Raw genomic sequence first — 18,502 nt, forward strand, 5'->3', positions numbered from 1 at the left:
CATCTGACTTCAAAATCTGAGGAGTTTGAGCCAGAACAGCTGAGTTCAAACAGCCAGCCAGAGTTCAGAAAGAACTAGAAAGGGTGAGCTTGTTCAGCAGTAAGCCTTGGAGACAGTTAACTCTTGGTGGATGAAAGATACATTTATACTTACGGTTTTGGAGAGTTCAGTGTGTAATCAGTTAGCTCTCTGCCTTTGGGCCTGTGGTGAGGCAGTATATTGTTAAGCTATATAAAATAAAGTGCTATATTGGGGACCAAACCTTTACTACCATATAGACATTTGAGGGGCACCTAGTATCCAAACTGTGGCAGACAGTATTTGTTTTCTCCAGTGGTGCCTCTCAGTTACTGGAAATGTGTCCATGAATATTTGCTTTCCTTTTCTGTAGTTTAGTTTCAGCCCCAAAACAGACCTAACAAGCTAGAAGGGCCCTAGGAGATTATTTAAACGGAAACATTGTTGGAAACAGAAGTGTAATTAGTTTGTTAACAGTGAGAATAGTCTTATTTTTTGATCTGTAAGTGGATATATAAAATAAGGATTTGCTACATTTTTATTGTTGGAAAGGACATGTACAGTTCACAGTTTATAAAACTGTTAGTCATAACTGCTCTTTGGTGGAAATTGGGGAAGGGAAGAAAAGAATGAATTGGAATATATGCATGGTCAGCAAGAATGTGGACCAAAGGCTTTATCGTCTTCAGTTTATTTTGTATTGCTTGATCCCCTCACCCCCAGAACATCTCTCCTTTGATAGCTGCATTCTCTGACACCTGCGGGAATCTGGCATCATTAGCTCATAAGACCAACTGCTTTCATAATTGTTTATCTTGGTTAGTTTCTCAATAATAGATGCTGAGTTTAAATTCTTGTGTAGAAAATTTGGAAAGGAAGATATAATGTATAATAAGCAGCAGACACTATTGACAAATACAATCATTTACTTGGCGTATGTTCACTAATGTAACTTTTAAATTTGACATTATTTAATTTAGGATCTTAGAATTGAGCAGCATTGAAATAATTGATAATTGGTATTTATTTTTTTCTTACAGAGAGGAAAATGGAAATGGATAAAGTAAGCTTTTTTGGCCATATTTTAAAAGTTGTATTTCCATTATCTTTTCTAGGTTGCTGTAGTTAAACTAAAAAATGCAGATAAAGTATTTGCCATGAAAATTCTGAACAAGTGGGAAATGCTGAAGAGAGCTGAGGTAAGTCTTCTATGTTGCAGCAGTTGATGGCACTGAGGCTGCTTTTCATTTAGACTGTTGTAAAACATGTTGGTCAGAAAAATCTTTGTACATGAAGCTTTGAGTACTTTTTTGAGCTTGTGTATAGTCTGAATATGTAGCAAGGGGGACTCAAATTATTAGTGCATTTAAGCTTTTCACCAAAATTAACTTCGTGTGTTTGTGAAAAAGAAATTTCAAAATGAAAGAAGAAAAGGTTATCAGGTCCAGCCATGTGACTGCAGAGTGCAGCCAGTGTGGGGCTGTGAGGTGAGCTTGCTCTGAGGAACCTAAGCATGCATATGCATGCACACATGTGTACACTTCCACACATAGGCAGTCAGCATGTAAACAGATATAAAGGTAGAGGAAGTATGAAGCGCTCTTAATCACAGATCTTGCTGTGGTTGCCCTGAGATCTCCAGTTTGTAAAGGGATCTTAGGATAATTTTAGGATTTTGTAGGTTGTTTGCATGTTACAACTTTAACATCTTCCAAGTTAAACTCACTTTAGTGGAAATTCTGGTGTTGGGGTGGGAAATATATTTAAATGTTAGAAGCTATTGCTTAAATAAATGTTTTAAGAGTATGTGGCGGTGTGTACGTTTCAGCATACTTGCCAATTAACAGGTGTTAGCATATAATTTTTTTGTTATATTAAAGCTTTGACTTCTTAAAAGTTAATGTATCTCATTTTTTTTGTTTTTTGTTTCTGTTTTTGTTTTTGTTTTTTTTGGTGTATGTGGCCATCAAATATATGCTAAACTATATACTTGAAAGAAATTTAAAAGTTACTGGGCCCATCTAACATTTAGGAGGTAGAGGCAGAAAGATTAAAAATTTCAGTTTGTCCTAAGTTTTATAGCAAATTCAAGGCTAGCCTGGGCCACAAGGAGAACTTTTCACAAACAAAAAACAATGAATTTTATGCTCTTCTATAAAAAATGGAAATTTTAAAAGATTTTTATATTTAAAATTCCATTTAGTTTTCAAAGTGAAAAGTTAGACTTAATATTCTATTATTATTTGAAAAGATTTCTCTGTAACAGTATTTTATGAAGGAGAAAAGCCTTTATTTTTATTTTCAAGAAATAAGAAGCCAGACTAGGTATCTAGGTATAATCATTAGTATACTTTGTATTTTTGACTACTGATTTTGTCTATTATTATTATTATTATTATTATTATTATTATTATTATTATTATTATGTGAGTGTACATGTGCATGATATGTATGGATCAGTACAGGCACATACCTGCCACGGGTCTTGTTGTCAAAGGACAACTTGAGGAGGTTATTTTATTTTCCTTCATGATATCTAGGGACTAGACTCGGCATCAGACTTTTTACTGGCTGGGCTATCTTGAGTGCACATGCATGAAATTTTGATATGCTGTATATTATTGCAAATTTGATGAATGTATTTTATGTAAGTTCTAAATAGTTCTATGACAACTTTGCAGAATTATCCTTTTTGAATGGATCTCATTTAACTTCTGTTTCAACATAGGAATTCTTTTGTTTTTATTTTCAATTCTCCTTTCATATATTACATCCCAACCAGTTTCCATTTCTTTCTCTCCTCCCAGTTCCCCCTCATTCCCCAAAATCCACTCCTAGTTTTTCTTCAGAAAAGAGCATGCCTCCCATGGATAGCAACCAAACATGCCATATCAAATTGCAGTAAGACTAGACACCTCCTTTCCTATTAAGGCTGGACAGGGGTCCAAAAAGCAGGCAAGAGTCAGAGACAGCCCCTGCTGCCCCTGCTAGGCGTCCCACAGGAAGACCAGGCTACACAACTGTACCATGCGTGCAGAGGATCTAGGTCGGTCCGCGGGTCTCTGAGCCTCTATGAGCCCAGGTTAGTTGGAAAAAGGAGAAACTACATTTAAGTTAGCTTTGCCGTCCTAGTAACCCTTTTGTTGTGGTGTGAGGTGTTGTTTTGTGCAGACATACAAAGTTTTCTGGTTAGCCAAGGTTGGCCTTAAGCTCATATCTTCTTGCTTTCACTTTTTGAGCACTGTGATTGTAGGTCATCACCTTTTGTTCATTGTGTTTTAGGAACTCAAATCATGAGGGAATTTAAAACAACAATAACAACAACAGCAACCCCCACCCCCTCTAAAACCCAGAAAATCAAAAAACCCATTTTCTTTAGATATGAAATTTTTCCTTCAGAAAATATGATTGAATTTCTGTAGCCCCTTCACACCACCAGAACAACCATTTATCATGGTTTAATACCACTCAGGAACAGATTCTCTTAGCAGGGCCACTGTTGATACTTGGATATTTCCTGTGGAAGCTGTTCTGTGTATTGTATAGGGAATTATCCTGCCTTCTTCCTACTAGATACCAGTAGTATCTTTCCCAGCTGACATACCCACCTGAGGACAATTTTAGCTGGAGTGTGACTTATATCTACCTAATACCCATGCTTCAAAAAGAATAGCTTAATAGTTAAAAATTTACATAATGCCTGAGACTGTCTCTATAAAGTATGTATGTGTATGTTTGTGCACCAGTGGAACTGAGGATGGTGCTAAGTATGTGAAGTGTAATGAAATAAGATTGGGTAATAAAATAGTTGTTGAAATTGAGTGATGGGATGTGGGGAGAAGGAATTAAATCAATCTCTCTACTTCCATATGTTTGAAATTTTATATCATAGTTTATTATAAATTACCTTTTACAACTTTCTTTTTTACTGAGTAATTTAGGATAAATTATAATTTACAGTTTAATTTGTTGTTTTGACTAATGTCAACAGAGTTTTGTTTAGTTTAGAATTGTCAATCAAGTGAAGTGATTGCTTACTAGATTCCATCTGAATTGTCTTTAAAATCTCAGGTTACTGTTATTTAAGATAAAGCTAGGAAAGGGGTTTCTTGGGTTTCATCATCCTTCTAAAATATTAAGAACCATACTCTGATTTCAGCTAAGCTTTATAGCGGGACTTAGTAGGAAGTAGGTAGCATGATTTCATTTTCTTCTAAAGTGATCTAAGAATAATGTCACAGATTTAGTAACTTGATTGACAGTTTAACTTACCACTTCAGATGGTTGAGATTTACTTTTTTAGTGTTTTCTCTGATGTTGCCATTTATTTCCTGGCTTTGGCAATTCTGCTTATCCAAATAAGTCTTGTGAGTACATACATGAGCATGCCATGTACATACGTGAGCATGCCATGTACTTCCTCTCCCTCGTGGGTAACCATTACCAACTGTAAGAGCTGAGGCCATAGCTCCTGAGTACAGAGATTGTACCCATGTGCAGACTTCAGTTCAGTCCTAAGCACTACAGCACACACTTACTCTGGCCATCCTTTTTTATGTCTTTAACAACATATGGTCACAACATACGGCACAGCAAAATCGGACATTTATATTATCTGGTTAACAGGTTGGCCTGTGATTAAGTTAAATAATTTTGTGAATTTTTCTGTTTTGGACTATAACAATTCTAAAAAGTATTAAACTTTTAAGACTGTGATATACATTTTGAGCAATCGTTTACAATAGTGTTTTCTAGGTTTGTGTAAAAATATTCTTTAAAACATTTTCTTTCCCTTCCAGACAGCATGCTTTCGTGAAGAGAGGGATGTGTTGGTAAATGGAGACAATAAGTGGATAACCACTCTGCACTATGCTTTTCAGGATGACAATAACTTAGTAAGTAGTATATTTTTATATTCGTAGTCCTTTGTTGGCCAACTTTAGCATTATGTTTTAAAGTATTTCTTAAATATAGATGTTTTCTAAAATAGAAAAATTACTGCATTTCATAGAACGTCAGTAGTATACTTGGTATTAGTACCTAGTACATTTGAGCATGTAGCTCCTTGGTATGAGACTTTTTTGTCTGAGAAATTTGTTCTTTTATTGAATTTGCTTGTGCTTTTAAATTAGAAATCTCAAACTAAATCCAGTCTGTTTTAATTTCCTTCTTTTAAATTCTATAGGCATGAGTTTGAGAGTTTTTTTCTTTATGACTCTCCCAATGTATTTTATTAGTAATGCTCTGATTTTTAAAAGTACACACTTTTCAAAGTGACCATGTGCTATATTAAGTTGAGACACATTTATATTGTCATCATGGACCACTTCATAAAAGCTTGGGAGGAACTTAGAGAAAATTCAAAATCTTAGAATCTGTACCACTTGACTAGAGACACTAGAAACGAGGAAGTGAATGTTAAAGGATAAATAAGTTGAGTTTGTTCCAGTTGAGCATGTAACCCCTTGACCTGCTATTCAAAGTTTTTCAGTTTTTGATCCATTTTTATTTCCAGGTTTATATCTTTAAGGAATGTATTCATGTCTTGAGGTGTTGCTATGTACCAGACTTGACAACTAGATAAGAAAGCATGGGGTGGGGGGCAGGTTTAGGAGTCTGGGAGCTGTGCACACTTCTGCTTACTTTAGATGGGGAACAGATGACACACTGAAGTACCAGTACCACCACAGTCCAACTTGGTGAGCCAGGGAGATTTTTGTGGGCTAATTGCAGGAGCAGAAGTGACTCAAAGGCAGCTCTGTCACCATCATGTCAGCTCTGACACCATCACACATCACATGTGGCATGCGATTTGTAGTCAGAATCGTCTGTCAATGACAGGGTAAAGCTTTGCATGTGTTCACTGTTCAGTAGCAGAGTGAATGAAATAGAAAGTAATAAAGTTCTGTCAGTACATTCTTTTGGAGATAGAATTATCATTGTGATTTTATGCATTGCTTAAAAAAATCTACATTTTGTTATAAATATATAAGTAAATATAAAAAAGTGATTTTAAATCATGAGTCTCCAATTTGGGTGCTGGGAATAAATTCTGGGTCCTCTGCAAGAGCATCAACTACTCTTACTGTGGCCATTCCCTCAGCCTCCCAAATGCCAAATTTCAAAGAGCAAAAATTTGCCAAAAGTGTTAAGATGAGGAAAGAAATCTGAGCTGCTATTACTTACCTTGTGTCTTCTGAGTTATTTAGTCTGATTTGCATTCTTTGCATGAGATTTTAGGATTTATATTTTTTCTTCAGTGATTTTCTCTGAGCCAATAATCTGTATATTTTTAGTTATATTAATTGGAATAGAAGTAACAATATTTCAAAGAGGATCAAAATAAAAATTCTCATTTACAAAAGTTAGAATTCAGAAGTCTTAGTTATTATCAGAGGCATTTTTTTAAGCATTTAAAACTTCAGACCTGAGTTTAATTCCCAGAAACTACAGTGGGCAGCTTACAGCTGCCTAGAACTCCAGCTCCAGAGGAAATACTCTCTTTTTTGACTCTTATGGGTACCTGGACACTTGTGGTGCACATGCATACACTCAGGGAACATGTTAACTCATTCATGTAAAGAAACACATCTTTAAAGGGTATTAGAAAACAAAACAGAAAAGAAAGAAAACAAAACAGTTTAAGAATATAGATAAATCTAATTTTAGATACCCAAACAAAAACAGGTATTAAAGATATTTATTTTGCAAAGTACCTTTTTTCAAATAAATTATTATTATTATTATTATTGTTGTTGTTATTATTATTTTACTTAGTCACTTTACATCCCGATCACTGCACCCCTCCAAATCACCCCTCCCACAATTCTTCTCCTATACCTGGCATCTCTTCTTAGTGGGTAGGGACTACCCTGGGTATCCCCCTCCCCTGGCACATCAAGCCTCTGCAGGGCTAGGTGCATCCTCTCCCACTGAGGTCAGACAAGCCAGCCTAGCTAGAAGTACATATCCCACAACACATAACTTTTGGGATAGGCCCACTCCAGTTATTTGGGATCTACATGAAGACCAAACTGCACATCTGCTATATCTGTGCAGGGAGGCCTGGGTCCAACCCATGTATGTCCAGGCTAGTTGACTCTGTTGGTCTTCCTATGGAGTTCCTATCCCCTCAGGGGCCACAATTCCTCCTCCTATTCTTCCATAAGCGTCCCCAATCTTCATCCACGGTTTGGCTGTGGGTGTCTGCATCTGTCTGACTTAGATGCTCAGTGGAGCCTCTTAGAGGATAGCCATGCTAGACTCCTGTCTGTATGGTTCAGGCTCCTCAAAGTACCTTTTAATTATTCTTTAAGTATAATCAAACATTAGTAGTGCTGTATAACTCAAGAAATTTGTGTTAGATAATTTGGATTTTCATCATAGATTTCTAATCTATATGCATACTGTGAAAAGTATAGTGTTTAAACCAAGAATGCTTTTCATGTGCTTAAGCAGAAGATAACGCAGTTTAATGTGTACTAAGGTGTGCATAGAATAGTTTTTCTTAAGAAAACTCATTATAGTCAAAGCTGCTGTGTTAAACACTGATGCGTGAAATCCTTTTGTCTTTGACTATTATGAGTTAGTGGAATTCTTTTTCTTATATGTTCTTATTCAAGCCAGTCTTGAATTCTCGGTGCTGCAGCCTTTTTTTCTTCTTATTGTATGAGTATTGTTCCCTTGCAATACTATGTAGAGTTTAGGGAAGAGTAGTACATCTCAAACTTAGGACCTTGTGCATGTTAGAATTTGATTTGTGGATGGTATAGCCACTGAATTATGTATCAGCCTGAAATAGAGTTCTTACTGGGTCTAGAGCTTGGTACTTCCTTACATATTGGACCTTTTGTTTGTTTCATTGCTTGTTTGTTTTTTGAGCAGTGTTTCACTATGTTAGTCTAGGCTTAAGTTTGTGATCCTCCTGCCTCAGCGTCTTTCCCATGTGTTGTGATTGCAGGGATGTTCCAACATCTCTGTCTGAAATGTTGATTGTAATCAGGTTGCTCAGATCAGCAGTTCTAGATAAAATAATTGGTTTATTTCAGCTGGCCTCTAAGCTGCTATGTAGCCGAGCATCACCTTGACCTTCTGATCCTTTTGCTTGTAACTTTTGAGTGCTGGGGGTTATGATCAATTAAATGTCTTCATGTCCAGTTTATGCAGTGTTAGGAATTGAATCCAGACCTTAGTGCATGCATGCCAAGCAAGTAACTTACTGATTGAGTTATATCCTCAATTCCAAAATTAAAGTTTTTATCCTGTGAAATGACCTTTCCAAAGAATGGTGTTACATCTTACTCAACCCAAGGCGTGGTCACACTTGGTATCTTGCTGCTGCTGTTTCATTTCTTGATGCACTGTGAAAGTTGGCCATGTATCACTTGACTGGTAGTGATTGTAAATCTCTGTTAATATTTTCAGCCTAATTTTTGTTGGATTTATTGTCTTCTAAACATTTGGGAAGCACTGTACTATTTTAGTGCTGTTTTCTTCATCTATTTTAGAACCATTACTTCTTTTTTATTTTGCTTATTTAAATGAGTTTAAAAAAATTAACCCTATTAGGTGATATTTTTAAGTTCATGAGTAAAAACCTGTCCCATCAGACCTGTAGTTTTATTAAGAAATTATTCAGAATGATCAAACAATATTGACACAAACATAGGCAACCACAGGAGAAGACAGTGTCTGGGATCTTAAAATATGATGAAGGCACTTCTCAAGTACATGAGAGAAAATAATAGGTTAGTTAGCTAGTTAGTTTAGATAATAGCATTCCAGACTTTTTGTACTGACAGAAATAAATTTTAGACAAACCAGTGGGGTAAAAAAAATCAAAGGTTAGATTCTTTTTTGTTCCCATACTTCAGGCACTGGGGGACTTATCTCAGGGTTTTATGCATGTGAGGTAAATGCTCTAACACAAAGCTGTAGCTCTGGCTCTTTGTGTATTTTTTGAAGTTTGCAATGATCTGGCTGAGTAACTCAGGCTGCCGTTCACTTGGGCTCTTCTTGCCTCAGCTGCCTCACTAGCAGGATTGCGACCCAGGTCACCACAGCTAGCTGAAGTCTTCAAGAGGCTCAAGCAACTCCCTACATTTATTCCTGATGCCCTGAGACTGATCATTCATTTGTGTTTCTCCATAAATTATAAATTCTCTGGTATATTCTTATTCAGTTGTTTTACCTTCATCAGATGAGTGTGATGTTACTACATAGTAGGTACTCTTAGAAATTGTTTGTAGAACTGGTGAATTAATTTGTTCTTCTAGTTCTGGATTCTATTTTTTTATTATTGTGGAAACTACCCCTTTTTATCATAAGCCTGTGACAGTAAATTCTACAGATAGGCAATGGTCTGAATTAAGATGCTGCTAGTGGATACGGATAGGAATAGATTCCATACAGAATTACTAGGTAATAGTCTCAAAAATACCTTGTTTATTGAATTCAATCTGCTGAATTAGATAAAAAGAATGGTTTTCTCTTGAGAGTTTTGTGGATTTTTCCTTTCCCTGCCAACTTGATAGATCTACCTTATTAACAGCTAACTTACTTCTGAGAACAAAGTAAAGGAAGACTATGAACCCAATTTAGGAGGCAAGAAAATGTAGTATCAAGCCTGATAAATATGTAGGAGTACTTGCATATTTATCAGGCTTTGTCTGATGGTTTGTGAGGGAATGGGCTTTAGGCTGGGGTAAGGAAGCACAGAGTTGTGTGGATAAAGATCCTTAGAAGACAGATGATAACTTGGGAAACCTCATTTTGACTTTTGTCCATCAAATAATATTTTTTTGAAAAAAGCAATTCAGTGTTGTGTGGTATTTTCAGATATTTTGGGAGTCTGATGGAACCCTTTCAAGAGAGAAACCCTTGGTGAAGGAAGGGCATTCCCTTCTTTAGTCCATGAGCATGTCCACAATGTTAGGTACATAATAATCCCAAGTGGTACTCAGTGAATATGTACTAAGAAATGAGTTATGTTCTGTATATAAATATTAGTCTATTTTAATTGTACTTTTTTTATGTCTTAAAATGTGTTACTTGCTACAGTTTTCAATGAGCTTCTTTTAAATTAAGAGATAAAGTTTGTTCTCCACATGTTTCCATTTCTTGCAACCTGATATGCTATAGAATTTTATTAGATTGAATTAACTTGTTAATAAGCTTCGGGGTAGAGGTAATTAACTATTAGGATTAGTAGATACAACAAGTAAACTGTAAACCAGTACTTAAAATATAATTTCCCTAATCATTGAGGCTGTAAAAGTATAAAACTAATTTCTTTGACATTTTCTATGCTTATAATTTTCATGTATCCTAATGAAAGTACTTTTAAGCCAAATTTAAATCATATTGTTAGCTGGTTAGTTCTTGGGCTGGAAAGATGCCTTAGTGGGTAAGAACGCTTGCTGCCCTGGCAGAGGACCTGATTTTTGTTCCCAGCACCCACATGGTGGCTTACAACTGCCTGTAACTCTAGCTCCAGTGGACCTAACACCCTTCTCTGAGCTTCATAGGCACTGGGCACGCACAGTATACAGACATATATGCAGGCACTCATGTGTGCTGAAAGCACATCTTTAGAAAAAAATCATTGTAACATTAAGGCATTCTGAGTGGTCCATATGCATATGGGCATATATAAGTAATATATATTTGGAAAACAATCTAAAATGTAACAAAATCAATAGCATCATCTGTTATCTAACTCAGTCTGGTGAACATTCTGATATATACCTCTACTTCTTCTTTAGTACAGCATACACACATACACACATACATACACTCACTCATATATCTAAAATGGGTATACTTTTATATATGTATATTTGAGAAAAAATCCATTATGTAAGTGAGTGATACTGTCATTTACTTGGCAAAGGACAAAAACAGAAAAATTGTAATCCTGTCTTATATGCTAAGGTTTAAAAATTTGTTTCATTGTTTATGAAACTGAGAAGTCTTACAGTATTACTGATAATTGTCTTAGATGCCTAAATGTTAGTTAACCACACAAGTAGTTAAATAAGTATTCAGCCTAGTCCTATTTGACTCCTGGATGCATTACATACATTAACTTTACCATAATTATTTACTGAGTACATTCTATTTTTGTTCACAGTACCTGGTTATGGATTATTATGTTGGTGGGGATTTACTTACTCTGCTCAGCAAATTTGAAGATAGATTGCCTGAAGAGATGGCTCGGTTTTACTTGGCTGAGATGGTGATAGCCATTGACTCAGTTCACCAGCTCCACTATGTTCACAGGTGAGTTAGCCAATATGTCATTGATAGTCTTAGAACACTCATGATTGAAGTTATATGTAATATCCCTCCCAAAAGGAGTATGCAGCATCCAGTTTCCTTATGGTTGGCTTTTATATGATGATATTACTTAGAATTCTAGGCCATAAATTATAGACTTGTTTTATATTTTATTGTTCTCAAGAGAAGATTTTGGCTGGGAAGACAGCAAAGATGAAGGCCTGAATTTGATTCCCAGCACTATGTAACCTGGACACAGTAGCATGTGCCTGCTGGGGGAGAGGAGTGCAGAGCTCTAGTAATAGACAGCTGAGCATTCAGTCTAGCCAAACCAATGGGCTCCAGGCTCATCAGGGACCTTGTCTTAGACACCTTATAAGGTTGCTGTTTACACTGCCAGTTCCAGTGGCATCGATCAGAGACACAGTCTGACTAGGACTACAAAGGAAAACAAGCTTTAATCCTGTTAGAATGCTGCATTTGGTTATCCTCGTCAGTTTTAGATGACAGAGATCACATGCCTCAGACAGCACATACATAATTTATATAGACAACCATGATGTTGATTCCAGTAGCAGAATTCTAATAGCTGATGCTGTGAAAGGAGTAAGGTCTTACCCTGGCTTCTGTTGTTGCGTTGTTTCTAAGTTTTCAGAGACAATAGTGCTAGATACTACCCTTCACAAGAAGACTTTCTTAGAAAATATTGTTAGATTTACCTTTTTCTTTTTTCTTTCTTTCTTTTTTTTCTTCTGTTAAATCCTGTTATTGGGGATAGAACCTAGGGCTCTAGGATGTTGGGTGAACAAATGTTCCACGACTGTGTACAGCACTAGGCAACAGATTTCACACAGAAACATAATACTAGAAAGTAGATAATATTTTAAAATTGTTAATTAGTGTGAAGGTGATAACATGAGATTTTCAGAGACAACAATTTCTTTTCTTTAAATCTTTAAAAAAAGTGTTTTCATGAAGTTAGGATGAGGTAGAATGGTGAGTCTGGATATGGAAGAGGCACACAGGGTATATGACCAAAATGTATTATATGGAACTTGCAAATAATTAATACAAATATTTTAAAGTTTTATTAAAAAGGTTCTTAGCAGTAGTACTGCAGGATAGGAGGGCTATGTGCTGCCTTAGCTGAGGAGTGTTGTTCTTATATAGACCATTCAGGGTTGTTAACCCTGTTAGGACCCCTTGGCCCCTACATTTTGAACTGCCTAGTTGCTATTATTAAGACACACTTAGGTACAGTACAGTTAATGGTCTTAAAGCAGAAATACAAGGAATTAGATATAGAAGATCAGGAGTATGAGCTATCAGAATACCAGCAATTGCTTCAGAATTGAAGCATGCACAGAAAAGGGGGGGTAATGAAAGGGTTAACTCAGGAACTTTGAAAAGGTCATAGAACACTGGCCCCTCCCAGAAGGGCAAGTGTTCCCTCTCCCAGAAGGGAGAGGCTAAATTATATTCCTCAGACCACAGGGAGGTCACTGTGGCTAGGAAAGGCCCAGAGTCCTACCTATCAACCAATTAGTTTAAAGGTAACACTGTTCTGCCAATCACATTGTGCCTAATGGCGGCTGCTCCAGAACTGTATAAAAGGTCCGCACAGCCCAGAGCACTCTTGTTCTGTCTCCAGGTGCAGGCCGGCCCAGCATGCTAGATAATAAATAAAAATCCTGTTGGTTTTTGCATCCAAAAAAAAAAAAAAAAAAAGGTTCTTAGCTGAAATATTTGCCCATATAGTCATACAATAATAGAATACTAATTATTAAAAATGAGGAGTTACTTCATTTTAAATCTTCAAAGGTAGCTTTTAAAAAGTCTAAAACTATACATTTCTCATTATTAATTTTATTTGATAGCATCAGTTATTATTCTTGATAATAATTACTTTTGTGTTTTTAGTTCATAAGACTTATATTTTTAAATTTTTGTCACCTGAGGAAAGATGTTCATCTTTTTGTATAAGCTGCCATTGGTATTCCACTAATGTTTATTTAAAATTATGAGATTAAATTGTAAAATCTTCTGAAATGGATCTATTGATATAATTCATATACTACATACTTCATTCATTTATAGTATATAATGGTGTAAGTATATTCACAAATACATATAACCTTTGTCATGGATCATTTTAGAATATTTTCATTACTTCAGAAAGAAACCTCATACCATAACTTCTCACCTCAGTTTCAATACTCCCTAGTCCTAAGCAAACTTTAATTAACTTTCTGCTCCATAAATAGTACTAAATTTGGGCCTCTCATATAAATCAGATCCTATAACATGTAGTTTTTTATGACAGGTCTCTTTTACTTAATACAGTGTTTAATAGGTTCATTAATATTCTAGGATATATTTGAAGATGCTTTCCTAGTGAGGTTGATTGCTTGGTAAACTTTAGATTTTCCAGAAGCTTTTGATAACCCAAAGTATACATTATATGTATCTCAACCTCAAATTAATCCATCAAGAAATTATAACTCAGTTTCAGGAGAAAATAATAAACAAAACAACAACAATAATAAAAAGCAACTGACAGAAATCCTAAAATGACAAGATACAAGAACAATCAATTACTTAACAAAATACTTAATTTTGATGGAATTCATAAAGTAAAGAAAATACATTTGAAATGAATGAAATGATAAATATCTCCTCAGTGAAAGGGAAGGTATGAAAAAACAAACCAAACCAAATAAACAAACCTAAACCTAACATAAGTGGGTATAATTTTTAAAAAGATTTATATGTATGAGTGGAATATTCTTAGATGATTGACAAGAAAGTTGTCTGTATACAATTCATATTTGCCTGCATGCATGTATGTGCACCGCAGTCATGCCTGGTATTCTCTGAGACCAGGCGTTACCTGGTTACCCTGGAGGGCGTTAGAATTCCTGGAACTGGTTGTACGTCACCATGTGGGTGCTGCTAGCTGAACTCAGGCTCACTGCAGGAGTAGCAAGTGCTCTTAACCTCTGGGTCATCTTTTCATCCTGCCTTTATCCTCATGGCATTGTTAAGAGAGAAAAATACAGCATTTTGAAGAAAAATATGCTAAAGACCTTCAGGAGCAGGAATTTGAATATAAATTAAGGAAATTATCCTCATGCAGGAGAGAGAGGGGCAGGGCGGCAAAAGTTTTCATGTTGGGAAAAATAAAGCAAATTTGTAAAATTAAAATTGGAGCAAACAGTTTCAGTACAAGAAAACAAAAGCTAGCACATCATAATCAAACTGTGGGGGTACAAAAGATAAAGAAGTCCTCAAAGCTGGTTTTATGTTTGGAGAGAACAGATGAATGGTTTCAGACACTTTCAAAACACAGAGGCTAGAGACAGTGGAATATTCTTAGATGATTGACAAGAAAGTTGTCTGTCTACAATTCATATTCAGTATCCATTTATTTCTGTAACTTTAGATATTTTACCATGTAGAAAACTCTAAAGAATTCATTTCCCCGATTTTTCCTTACAAGAAATCTTCAACAACATACTTCAGAATTTGAAAAAATGGCAACAGAAGGAAATCTGGGCTTTCAGAAAGGAAAAAGAGAACAGTAAATAGTAAAATTGTCAGTCTGTAAATGCTGTTTCCACTATTACATTCCTGAACATGTGTTCATTTGAAGCAAAAGTTATCTGAGGTACTCAAGGATGATTTTATATCCTATAGAGCAACTGTAGCATAATGGATGGTGTGGCCCATTAATTCAAATATAATTACTGACTTTCAAATAAAGTAAAACTGGGGAGTGGGAGAACAAGAGGCTTATATGGGAAAGTAAAATAAAAGATAAGTTTATTATTAAACTTTGCAGTGGCAAAGCCTTGTGACCAAAAATGCATTAAATGTCTGTGGCTTCCACAAATTAAAATGTGAGCAAGACAGACTTGCAGGTATAAATAGGGCATATAAATAGAAATTTAGACGATGTTATTTCAGTGAATTTTATTGAAGTGGAAACTTAAGGGTTCTTTGGGAAGTCATTTGTTTTGGATGGTGCTTTGCTGGGGCAAACATGTGAAGGAGTGTTTCCTGAAGTGGACACAGGTAAAAGGATGTTTTGCTAAAGCAGACATGTGAAGGAACATTTCACTGAAGCAAACACAGGTGAAAGGATGTTCAGCTAAAGCAAGCACGTGAAAGGACACGTGATGAAGGATTCTTCACTGGCAATAAACATGTATTGGTTCGCCTTATGTTGCGTAACTGAGCTCTAATTGTTGTGACTCCAGAGAAGGAACCCCCCCCCCCGCCCCAAAACTTGTGAGGTATCTGGGGCTTCTTGCGACTTCTGGGGACTTGGGCTGATTGGTAGAGTGATGTCAGCTGATATAGACTCATGTAGAGTTTTGCTAAAATACACTCATGTGCTGAGGCAAGACATGTGATGAAGCCAAGACCAGTGGAGGACACATGATGTTTGGAGAGAATATAAATATGACTCAAAGGACCGTGACGGGGGCTTGCTTGTATAGCTAACTCAGCTATGAAATGTTAGGCGAACCTCATTACACATAAAGTCTCAGGGAAGGGTACAGGTGAATGGGGCAAGCTAGTGTCAGCAATGTACTGTTGAATCAGTTGGTAGTTAGTAAAGGCATAGGCATCTCTGAGAGTTTCTTCTTTTAGGCTTGACTTTTCAAGGGACTTTTTATGGGAATGGATCAGGAGGTTACTGCCGCATGACACCTCCTTTCTCAGTCATTACTTAGAAACAATGTGGCAATTATTACTTAGACATGAAATATGTATAAACATCACAGAGGATTACATCAGTCATTATTACTTTGAATATTCAGGTTATATGATGATTAAATTCAGTCCTCTTTTCCTTTCTTCTGTTCATTCTGTCTCCTTATTTCCTGCACCTGATCTTCCCCAGTTTGCTTTTCTATAACGGATTTAGGTAACTTAAGGTAAGAGTACTTAAGATAACTTGATGCCAAGATATGAAAAGGAACAAATACTCATAATGACTAAGACCTTGTATTTGAGGGGCTAGTTAAGTGTGTCTGTTCCCTCTAGCAGAGGACCTTAGTTCACTTCCCCACCCACCGTGGGTGACTGTTAACTGGAAGTTCAGCTCTGGGGGTCCCAGGTCCTCTCCTGGCCTCCATATCACCTCCCCACACAAGATACTTGTGCACACCTGTAACTAAAATACAGACTTCCAGACAACTGTTGTGTAGACGTCAAGAAGGACTAGTTGGATGGCTCTGAGTACAAGTGCTTGTCTCTGCCCTGAGCTGGACCCCTGGAAACCATGATTGTAGGAGAGAACTGACTGGAGAAAGCTGTTGTTACTTCCACACAGACGCTAATAAACTTAATCAGGGGAAAAACATCCTCTTTCAATGTACACATTTCCATATTTTTTATGCTAACCTTTTTTTCCTTGTGAAAAAACCTGGAGTTTCAGAGCAGGTTAAATATCCTTAGGGCTACAACACTATCATTTTGTCAACAAAACCTTTTTCTGAAGGTGAATTGAGATTTGGGATAATGTACTGATTTCATGTTCCTGTCTTTCATCATCATCATCATCATTACTACAGTTTTTAGCTTGTATAAATCTTAAAATACAATGTATTTTTTAAAATGCACTACTAATTCCCAAACCAAAAACTAGTTAACTTACTTGTTGATTTCTGCATACTGCTACTTTTCCTTTATATGATTTGTTCCATGTTTGAGACTCAAAAATTGCAATTTTTACTTATCTTCTCTCCTTGATTTTAATAATATTAATAATTTAATAATATGTTAGAGCAAAGCATATCTGTAAATCACAAGAAGTATATCAATTATGTTTTATAGGATTTGTTGTGAGAAATACCCTATAATAAATTACTGAGAGGTTTTTATCCACTGTCCCTTAGAAATACATAAAGAGTGTGTTACAAGCCTTTTCCATGTTTCACCCTGATATTGTCTCCTCTAGAATGGGTTTTTGGAGATAATTGGCCAGTTACCTACTTGATATACAGAAAAATCATTACCATTATGTACTCTTGAAATGCTCTGCAGCCTGAGCTCAAGGAAGACTTAATTTTATCAGTGTAGATTTTTCACCTTTTCTATGGGTACAAAAGTTTTGGCAAAGTTACAGGATAATTTTAACATTCAGTCCAGTTGTATTTTAATTCAGTATGATTTTTAAAATACATAGAATGTAAAGGAGAAGTATAATGTAATCAAAAAGTAAAAATAAATATATTCCTTTGGAAGAGTAGTCTTCTAAATTATATGAACAATACAAATGTTGGAGAGTAGCCATGATGCTTATGGGAAAGGGAAATAGAGGTCTTAATCTAGACCTCAGTGCCAATACCTATAGAGCATTCTGACTCATGATATTGTGGCCTATCTGGTGGAGTTAATTAACCTCTCTAGTTACTTTGAAGGCTAGTCAGAGTTAAAAACTTCCACTTTGTAGGTTAAATAATACAACATTTTATTATTACCAAGGTAAAATTTCTATAATCATGCTTCTAGCCTCCTATCTATATATCATTGAATTTGAATGTTTTAAAAATATTTCCCTGTTATAAAAATGTGTACCTTTTTAAATACTGACTTTGCTGTCCTAAGATAGTCAAGTCTAGCATATTGGACTGGAGTAGCCTTAACATGATGCTCTACTTTTTTCTTTTTTCTTTTTTTCTTTTTTTTCTTTTTTTTTCTTTTTTTTTTCTTTATTGATATATTTTTTTCAAGTTTCTTTTTTTGGGGGGGAGGGGTTCGAGACAGAGTTTCTCTGTGTAGCCATGGCTGTCCTGGAGCTCACTCTGTAGACCAGCCTGGCCTCGAACTAAGAAATCCGCTTGCCTCTGCCTCCCAAGTGCTGGGATTAAAGGTGTGCGCCACCACTGCCCGACTATTGATATATTTTTTTACTTACAGTTCAAATGATTTCCCCTTTTCTGGGTCCCCACTCCCCGCAAATCCCATAAGCCCTCTTCCCCCTCCCCCTGTTCCTCCATCTACCCCTTCCCACTTCCCTGTTCTGGTATTCCCCTATACTGTTGCATTGAGTCTTTCCACTCCTCTATTCTTTTTGGACATCATTTAATATGTGAATTATGTCTTGGGTATTCAAAGTTTCTAGGCTAATACCCACTTATCAGTGAGTGTATACCATGATTGATCTTTTGAGACTGTGTTACCTCACTTAGTATGA

At 36.0% G+C, this 18,502-nt stretch overlaps 1 protein-coding gene across 4 annotated transcripts in view; it reads left to right on the plus strand.

Annotated features, from left to right (window-relative positions):
- Positions 1–18,502, plus strand: part of Cdc42bpa (CDC42 binding protein kinase alpha) — a 205,275-nt gene that overhangs the window by 66,265 nt on the left and 120,508 nt on the right. For all 4 annotated transcript variants that reach the window (XM_052201219.1, XM_052201217.1, XM_052201220.1 and 1 more), the window contains exons 3-5: positions 1,134–1,217; positions 4,818–4,913; positions 11,150–11,298. In XM_052201219.1, the coding sequence (XP_052057179.1) occupies positions 1,134–1,217; positions 4,818–4,913; positions 11,150–11,298 (329 nt within the window). The remainder of the gene's footprint in view (positions 1–1,133; positions 1,218–4,817; positions 4,914–11,149; positions 11,299–18,502) is intronic.

The sequence above is a fragment of the Apodemus sylvaticus genome, chromosome 12 (assembly GCF_947179515.1).
Source record: "Apodemus sylvaticus chromosome 12, mApoSyl1.1, whole genome shotgun sequence".
In the NCBI taxonomy this organism is placed as follows: domain Eukaryota; kingdom Metazoa; phylum Chordata; class Mammalia; order Rodentia; family Muridae; genus Apodemus; species Apodemus sylvaticus.